This window comes from Acanthisitta chloris, unplaced genomic scaffold, assembly GCF_000695815.1.
Source record: "Acanthisitta chloris isolate BGI_N310 unplaced genomic scaffold, ASM69581v1 scaffold13008, whole genome shotgun sequence".
Classification (NCBI taxonomy): Eukaryota; Metazoa; Chordata; class Aves; order Passeriformes; family Acanthisittidae; genus Acanthisitta; species Acanthisitta chloris.
The window spans coordinates 1,234-10,993 of record NW_008688438.1 but is presented as its reverse complement, the minus strand read 5'-3'; the positions used below and the strand labels follow the sequence as shown (position 1 = coordinate 10,993).

General features: G+C 43.9%; 1 protein-coding gene across 1 annotated transcript; it reads right to left on the bottom strand.

Annotated features, from left to right (window-relative positions):
• Positions 1-982: 982 nt before the first annotated feature.
• Positions 983-9,458, bottom strand: NIPAL3 (NIPA-like domain containing 3). The gene is made up of 11 exons (XM_009080994.1): positions 9,360-9,458; positions 7,708-7,776; positions 7,438-7,609; positions 7,270-7,329; positions 6,478-6,623; positions 5,944-6,040; positions 4,873-5,008; positions 3,680-3,768; positions 2,707-2,770; positions 1,780-1,874; positions 983-1,182 (listed from the first exon to the last, which is right to left on the bottom strand). Exons 1-11 carry the CDS (start codon positions 9,456-9,458, stop codon positions 983-985), a joined length of 1,227 nt encoding a protein of 408 aa, XP_009079242.1.
• Positions 9,459-9,760: the final 302 nt, after the last annotated feature.

Sequence of the window (9,760 nt, the reverse complement as noted above, 5' to 3'; positions counted from 1 at the left end):
TTTTTTTTTTTTTTTTTTAAGGACAGAAAGGGTAAGGAACACAGCCAACACCACCTAAGCTGAGCTTTTGAACGAAGGAATGTCCACACCTTTAGGATCACTGAAGCTGGAAATCCTGCCTCAACCAGAGGGAAAATAAACCTGAGAGAGAATTAAGACCTCATCAACAACTACATAAAATCTCCTCCCCCCCCAGATCCAGTGGAGTTATTGTCATTTCTCCTTGTCCTCATCCTTTACGGTGTTCCCTCTGCACTATTTAATCCCACTCGAAGCTTCAGCTATGAAATCAGAAAACTGGGAAATAATCTTTGTTCTAAGCTGACATATAATCCAGTGGTGCTCTAAAAACAACCCACATCCTCAGTGCTTATGTTCAACACCAGCCAGAGAACAGTGGTACAAAAAGTGCCCAGGATTGATGGTTTGGAGGGATACAGTGGTTTGTTCACTCTAACCAGTTGTGCTGCTCTAGAGACACAGCAAATTCCAGAGTTGATGCTTAAAGACAACTCCACTGATTGCTGTGCTAAGGTGGTCACACCAGACTCAGAGGATTTACAGCCTTCCAGGAAATCCATCACAGGCTCTATACACCCACGATTAAATCCTGCCCTTCTCTCTCTGTCAGCCATACCTGAAAACTTCTGTTTGGAGACAAACACAATCCCAGCAGGACTAAAAATTGCACAGTCACTTCTCTTCCCATAGCTCTCTGTTTCCCACAGTGGTGCACTCCCCATTTCACACCTCCAGGCAGCAGCATTCCATGCAGAACTGGTGTCCACCTCTTGCCAAGACAAGTGCTTTCAACTTCACAATTAGAAAGAGTTGCTAATTCTAATAATCAGCCTGGAAAATTCAGCTTGAGACGAGTTTTCAACCCTTATCAAGAAGGTTGGCTTTACACTTGCTTATATTTGAACAGGTAAATAAATAAAGGTCAAACTTCTGAGGATTCCCATCAGTTCTTTAAGGTCACTCACTCCTTTTTGCTGTGCTCCAGCACTCTGTAGGGTGGAGCAGAGACTCCTTTGGAACCATGTTGCTCCTGCACGATGGGCAGTGTGGCTGGAGTATAGATTTCTGGCATGTTGTCATTGTTCTCCAGAGCCCCATAGGAAAAAGAAGCTTTGAGGTCAGGCTGAACTGCAATCCCTTTGTCGTGCATGTTCTGCATGCCTGGAGGGAGCAGAGACAGATTAAATGCTTAGGGACATTTTTCCTGTGCTCTGGTAAATCAGGACATTATCAGTCAGCTACAGCTCATCGGTTCCTCCAGTGTTAAATGAAAGACAGGAAGGTTTGTGCTCAGCACTGGAGCAGCTAATAGAGAAATAAGCTCCAAGGGAATGAGGAATGGCAGGTAGTTATTCATCAAGTGCTGCATAATTTTCATACAGCTCAGCAGAGTTTTGCTGTGCTTCCCCAAGAATCAGAGGCAGCACCTCAGCCTTCCCCAAGGATCAGCTCTTCCTGCTGGACCAAACCCAATCCCAATCCCATGCTCAAAACTATTCATCTTCCCAGATAACAACCAACTGGACAAGGCTGTTCTGAAAGGATAGGAAATCCTCTCTGTGCCAAGGGACTCAGCAGAAGTGGCACATTATCTCCTCTCTGCTCCATGCAAAACAGGCACATATCCCTCAGAAGGTCCAAAAAACCAAGGGAAGGAATAACCAGCAAACAGCACAACTGCCTGATCCATCCAGTACTGAGCAGAGCCTGAGCTGCCACTGTGAAGCCACTTGAGAGTGATGAATCCCTGGATGTTACCTGGCATAGCATCCATGGATATGTAGGGTTCAAAGGGCACAGGTTTCTTCCTATTCCTTGTGATCAGGAAGACACCTAGAAATGCTATGAGGCACCTGAGGGAGAGGAAAAGATTAGTGACATCACTGAAAAGGGAGAGGACAGAATATTCCAAGTTGTTTCTTCCATGTAGCTCCACACAGAATTCAGAACTGGTTCCAGGGCTGAACTTCCTCCAACAGCATTGAAACTCACCCAGAACCAGCAAAACTTAACCTTCTATTTTCAAAAGCAAAACACAGGGAAAATTTTTCACCTTAATTAATTAACAAACTAGCTAAAGGGGAAAGGAAACAACATATCAACATTAGGTTTTCTTTGATGATATTCCAGGATTTAGCAGCCTGACCTTGGAAAGGTTTCCTGCAGGTAAACACACATTAGCATTGATCTTGATTTTCAGTGTGTTGACAGAGAAAGGTGCAGTTCTCAACAACAATATCCCAATTGTTTCCTCTGTAAAAGCCATTGCAGACTGAGCCCTGATGATGGAGAGCTCATTACATCAGACACTGTACCAAATCCTGAGCACAAGAGGAAATGTCTGACTGATCAGATCTGCACTGTGCAGTCTCCATGTCCTAGGAAACAGATCCCACAAGTCAGACAGTCAGTCCAGGACAGTCAGGAAGGGATTTAGTGTTTAATGTTGTACAATTGTGAGTGTGACACAATTGCTCTAGAGTTTCCATCCCCACCCAGAGGAGAATCTTGAGCTCTGAGGACCACACTGCTCTGGCAAACAAAGTACTCTCAGCCTGTCTCCTCCCTGAGGCACTTTGTACCTCCAGCAGAGAGATATTTTTACAGCAGATATGTATTTTTAAAATTGGAGTCATATGCAGCAATACTTTCCAATTTTCTACCAAGGAAACTCGAAGCACTTACCCAAGTGCAAACATACATATATGGAGAACATCTTCACCCATGAAGTCCAAGTAAAAAGTTGCTCCTTTAAAAGGAAAGAATTCCTTACATCAGTTTACCTCAGCAATTACATCTCACTGCTCCTTCCAGAAACCACATCATGCAACATTCCTATTTTTATAGTCAGCACCTTTGGTTTTTTGGAAGGATCTCAAAATAGACAAAGGTGTCCTGATTTTTACTTCATTGTTGACAAATCTTTTAAGAGTTTCACTACCAAAATAGTTCTCCTGCTTTAACTAATATAGATGTAAGTGAAATCTGTGCAGCAGCACAAATCTTTCCACACTGGGACAGGGAGTTGTGAAGGAAACTGCTGGAAATATTGCATGTCCCTGTGGTGACAAAGCCTCAGCCAAGGCCTCACACAAACAAGAGACTATTTCTGAGGGCTGAACTGGACCCAAATTGGATCTAACTCCAGATATATCTAGATATCTCAGTTTATATCTAACACAGGATACAAACTCTTGGCCCCACACAACAATGCACAGCTCAGACGTCACAGGTAAGTGGCCTTGGTGTCCTGGATGTCAGTAGGACACACATTCTGAATCCTACAATGCTAACAAGAGAATCAGGAACAAAATTCTAACACCTTCATGTGAAGGAAGAAGCAAAATAAAACTTAGATAAAATGACACAAGGAGAAGTTTTAGCTGAGTATTCCATTGCTCATCTCAGAGCCTCCAACACAAGCTCCTCTGCACTTCAAACAAACTGCCAGCACAGAGCAGAAAATTTTCCCCAAATGAGGCTATTCTAATGGGATAATTCACATTTTTCATGTGAATGAATTGAGCTGCAGAAGAGAGAATGACAAGGAAATACAAGTCATGGTCTTGCTGAGTATTCACAGCTGTAAGTGAGGATTATTTTCCAAAACCTTCTGCCCTTCCCTTCCCATGGAGCAGCCCCTGGTGTGTGCAGTTACCTGCTGAGATTGCTGCTGTTGTGGACAGGATGTAGCCAACACTGGCGATCTGAGATGAGTCATAGAGCTGAGAGGCTTGAGCTAAAAACCTGCAACACAATGACACACAGCAGGGCCTGATTGGGAAGGATCCTCTTTTTGGAAACACCTTTCAGAAGTGATGCATGGACTTCAGAAAATTCACCCTCCTTCTCCCCCAAACCATCAGCATCCCTTGGAGCAAACACAAAGGAGAGAAGAATGAGCCTTATGGCTGTGCTGACTGCAGGCAGTGAAATCACTGCCCCTGAGCTCAAGGCCACAATGTCACTCTCATTTTTGAGAGGCTTTTTATCCCTGCTGCTCTCAGCTTTTTATGTTATTACATGTACAGAGGGAAGAAAAACTAAAAATAGACACATTATTAACAACACTGATGCTGCACTTGGATTTTGGCCAGTGCACAGATACTCTGCTGCATTTGCCACTTTTTCAGGCCTCAAACTGTTCTGCAAATTTTTGAATCAGGTATAGATTTGGGGTTAGAAATACTTGGCAGTGTTACTGCATGGAAAAGCAAAGGCCATGACTATCTCAGGCTCCTGTGACATGGATTTAGGGACTGCAATGATGGGACAAGGGGGAATGGATTCAAACTGAAGGAAGGGAAGTTTAGGTTAGATATTAGAAAAAAAATTTTATCCTAAGGCTGGTGATGCACTGACACAGGTTACCCAGGGAGGCTGTGGCTGCCCCCACCCTGGCAGTGTTCATTCCATGTTGGAGAAAGCCTTGAGCAATCTGATCTAATGAGATGTCCCTGCCCAGGGCAGGGGGTTGGGACTAGATGATCTGTAAGGTCCATTCCACCCCTTAAATTCTATGATTTGAGGACAAGTCAGAGGAGAGAAGAGATAATTCTTCTCCTAAAGTTTAATCAGCATTTGTGGAATGGATAACAAACAACACATCAGTTTCAGTGTGGTCAGCCATTGGAATATTGCCCAGGGAGGTGGTGGAGTCACCATCCCTGGAAGGGTTTAAGAGGTGTCTGGAAGCACTGGAAGGTTATGGTTTAGGGGTTACAGCAGTGAGAGATTAACAGTTGGCCTGGATGACCTTAGAGGTCTCCTCCAACCTTGATGACTGTGTGACTCTCACTCCTGACCCACTGCAAGCAGCAGTTACAGACACAAGGAGAGCCAAGGGCTTACGTTGCCTGGTAGATGGCTGTGGCAATCATACACACCAACATGATATAGAATATGGGGTAGTCAAGCTGCAGGTTCCCTTGAATGGTGACAACAATCATCCCTGCCACAGCCTTCACAGTCACAACAGTCATGGAACCTGTGGAGTACAGCAGACACAGCTGAAGCACTGACAGGAACCTGCCAACCAACCCCAGCCCCACAAGAACCTTCTTTTGTCAGGCTAAACCTGCCTATTTTATCCCCAGCTCTGCCAGTTTTGTTCCCAACAATATCACCACAGCAACCTTGTGTTCCTGAACTTCTCTCTATCACAGTTCCCATGTCTACAAGACTGGGAGCACTTAGTGGTTTGTGTTTATAGTGTTGTGCTATGTCACATGAGGAGATTTGTATCCTGCCATTTGGTGTGGTTAATAAAGCTAAGGAAGTTTGCACAATAAGAATCACAATTCCTTTCTCTCTCTTTCTGGAAAGTCAAGTTAAGGCCACTCAGAATGAGGCTGGTGGCTCTGTCTATAATTCATGCAGTCTCTGAGGCATAGGTGACTCAAATCCAGCCCCAAACACTTCCAAACAAAAAGAAAAAAGGAAAAAAGCAAAGACACTGCAGTAACTGAAGGGGCATAAATAGCAGCAGTTGAGGACTGTGTCACAGATCCAACAGTGTGTCAGACTGCACCACTGCCTGGCTCTCCCTCACCCTTTTCAAAGTTTAATTGAGCACAGTTTCCCTAAAGAAACAACAGATTCATGTGTACAGAGGTTGAAGTGGAATCCTGTAGCTCAAATCCTCTCTTTCATCCCTTTGATCCACACTTTGTGTGCACAGAACAAATGAAGGTCACTAAGAAATAACTTGCACTTTCTGTGTTTTGGCAGATTATTTGTCTTATAGGAAATAAGTCTTAGTTATTCAAAGATCCTAAACATCACATCAAGATAGTTATAGTCACATTTCTGGAGTGGATTGGTGAATTTCATGGCATTATTTTGGTCAGTATAATCTCCTACATGGCAGAGTTGCCTCAGTTTAGTGTAGTTGTAAGATCTTACAAGTCCAAATCAACTTACCCAGCAAAGCCACCAGCAGAAGAATAACTACAATGTAGTTTGCATTTCTCTCCTTGTAAAAATACAGCAGCAAGCAGAAAAGAATGATCTCCACGAGCTACAGAAGGTAGAAATGAGACTATTAAAATCACAGGGCAGTAAAGGAAATTCTGAGCCAGCCAAAAACAACAGAGCAAAGCAAAGGGAAATGAAGATTCCCCACAGAGATCAAATTTAGCATCGACTTAGATTCCACTTAGATGAGATCTTCAGTGGCTTCTTGCAGAACAGGAAACAGGAGCCACTTTTGACATTTTCTTTCTGGTAAAGCAGCAGATCAAATAATCCTGACTGAATATTCACCTCAGAGATCTCAGCCTATTTTCTGTAATGAGGTTCTTTTGAGTGATCCCTGGAGCACATGTCTTATTGAACAGCCAAGTTTGTCTCCATTAAAAAAATGACAGATTTTATGAGTTTTCCAAAGAGATTGATGGCTTGAAATAAAACTCCCAACCAGCACAAAACCATCCCACATTCCATGGGCCACCTTACCATGTACAAGAGAAACGGCCAGCTCACTAAGTGCCTGGTGATGTTTTCTCCTGTCATCTTCTCATGGCTGTTAGGTCCAAATGTTATCAGCAGATAAGTTCCAACAATTGCCAAACCACAGCCTACAAAGGACAGGACATATCGTCCTGCAGGAGCCAAGGGACAAAACCAGAGAGAACAAAGTTAATGAGTTAGTGTGGATGTATGGAATTCATCTCACACATGAGCACCAGTGACATCAGGCACATTCCTCTGGGTGATTCATTCCTCTGCCCTTCCTGTCCCACTTCCAAAACATCAGAGCCATCAAACCCCTGGCAGGGTGTGCTGGGAGCTGAGGGAAAAGCTCATAGAATCAACCAGGATGGAAGAAACCTCAAAGATCATCTAGTCCAACCCTCATACCTGGTAACATCTGCTAAAAAGAACTACAAACCTGGGGCTTATCCTGCCTGGCACTGCCCACAGCCCTTTGCCTAGGAACTGGAAGGATCTCCCAGTTCTGCATGTGTATGGAATTCAGTTGATTCCCTTGGGCCTATGCTACTGTGGAGTCATGGCCAGGATGCAGCTTTAGCCTGGAGAGCCATGAAATCAGATGATTTGGCACAAGTCAGGAAAAATATATCCATTTTTAACTCACAGTGGATGAGATGACACAACTATTTGAAAAGGTTCTATGATTCTAAGTCCTGTGGCTAATGGAGACCTTGCCATGCCTCCAATTGCAATCTGTGTGTGGAATGACTTGGAAGCAGAGAGGAGAAAATGAAGAGAAACTGTGAAACTTACTCAAAAATTCCTTGGGCTTCCATTTTTCTTTAATAAATATAATTCCTATGATTGCACTAGCTATAAAAAAAAAAAAAAAAGAAAGAGAAACAGTGAGTTTGTGTCATTCAGCAAATCTCACACTGAACACACTCAGATATGTGTGTCCATCACCTCTTTCCCCCTTACCTATAACAGACACTGCACTGAGGGGCACAATCAGGGAGAGAGGAGCAAAGGCATAGGAGGAAAACACTCCCAGTTCTCCCAGCATCAGCAGAAGGAATCCACACCACCATGTCTTGGTTTTGAAGTAGGCTCTGGGGTCTTTGGCTCCTGCCAGTCGGATGTGGCTGTATTTCTGGGACAGGAAACAAAAGCAGAGCAGGTTTGGCTTTCTTGATGCTTTTTGAATCAGGATGCTGCAGGCAGGATGAGTATTTGCTTCAGGAGACTCACCTGGAGGTTGAGTGCAATACTGCTAACAAGATGGCCAAAAATAGCTAGTAATGCACCAATCAAGTTCTCCTGAAAGAACAAAGAAAAAACAGAGGTATTAAATTTAGCCAAGGCATTTGGAGCTCTTTACACACTCTGGAAGGGACTTTTAAGACTGCTCCTGAATCAGAGGATAGTTTGGGTTGGAAAAGACCTTTAAAGGTCATCTAGTCCAATACCCACTTGTCAATAAAATCTGTTTATCTTCCTCCCTTTGCACTGACCTGGAGCAATTCAGGTAAGTTCCCTGTGGCTGTGTTCCAAACCTGTGAACTCAGGTGACAGATAACCTTAACAGCCACTTTCTCCAGGAGCCTTAAATCACTGTGCAGTGTCTCAGAGAGGAGAGATAAAGCCAAACACAACGACCTTGTCACTCATTCTTCCCTCTGAAAAACTCTTTTCATGAGAATGTTTATTGCCCTGGAATTCAACACTATGGATCAGGAACCTCTGCTTTTAAATTCTGCTCTTCTCCACTGATAACAGCTGCTGGTTCAGTCACTAATTCAGACCTGATAAGGCCAAACTGTCACAGATTTTGTGCTGCTTTTCACATGAACCAGTTATTCCACACTCACAAGTGATTGGCAGCAGCTCCCAAGAACCTCCCAACCCCTTGTGCATTGGCATTCCCAGCTCAGCAATAATTCTCACTGCCCAATGATGGAATTTGTAATAAAAAAAAAGGATGTAAAACAGGCTGAGTCACAAAGGAAACGTAGAGTAGGAGTAAACAGAAGAGCCTGAGGCTAAGCCAAGCCATTTAGCATTTGTGTGCTCCCAACAACTGTCTGAACCTCATTAGATGTCATTAGCACTGTTCATTCAGTCTGCACCACAGTCCAGTCCTTACTTGGATTGATTTGGGATAACCAAGCTCACACTCCCTTCACAGTAAATGTACTATTCATTTTCTCATACATAGTAAAACAAGAACTTCCAGATTCACATTCTGCTCAAAAAAAATCTCTTGATCCGGATGTATGAAAATAAGATTCACTCAAACAGCTTCAACCAAAACCACCTGAGAGATCTTCCCACAGTTTTCTGGGCTGTGACAGCCACAAGCCAACAGCAGTTGGGTCAACTCCTACAGCACACCCAGGGCTGTGGCTGTGGCCAGTGAAAAAAATCAACTTTACTTTTCTAAGCACCTTCAGAATGGAGGACACAGAGGAAACTGATTTGGGACCAGCTCTGTTCCTAGTTGGAGAACAATGAGGAATTACAGCAACACATCCTAGTGCAGCTGCAGATTCTCTGGCTGTGATCTCACCCAGCTCAAATTCAAACACTTGAACACACAGCAGAGCAGAACATCTGACCTCAGTGACTGATTTATGGATCAGTCTGAAAAGGCACTTGGCACAATGTAGTGCACTTCAACATCCTCAGACATCCACATCTTTCACCTGCCCATCCTTCCTTCACTTTCTCTGCTCTCCAGACACAGAATTTCTCTTCCTTTCCCTCACTACCCCACAGCCTCCAGGCATGGCTGAATACAAACACAGAGAACTTTCTGCACAGAATAACCCAAATACAGCAGCATTATCAGCTTGTTCCAACAGTCAGAGCCTTCTAGGGATAGACTGGGGTGGAAATCTGACCTTGTAAGAGAAGGAGTCAGTGTGTGGCTGCACAGACACAGCTGCTGTGGCCAAGGGGAGTTGCTGAAGTTGCACATTTGGACTGTTGCCTCCTTCCATTTTGGTCTTTTGGAGTGTTTGCTTTTCTGCTTCTTTTGATGCTGGAACTTGTCTTTAAAGAAGAGACTTGGATCCTGCTGGAACTGGGGTGGAAATCTGACCTTGTAAGAGAAGGAGTCAGTGTGTGGCTGCACAGACACAGCTGCTGTGGCCAAGGGGAGTTGCTGAAGTTGCACATTTGGACTGTTGCCTCCTTCCATTTTGGTCTTTTGGAGTGTTTGCTTTTCTGCTTCTTTTGATGCTGGAACTTGTCTTTAAAGAAGAGACTTGGATCCTGCTGGAACCACTTTCGACTTTGTACC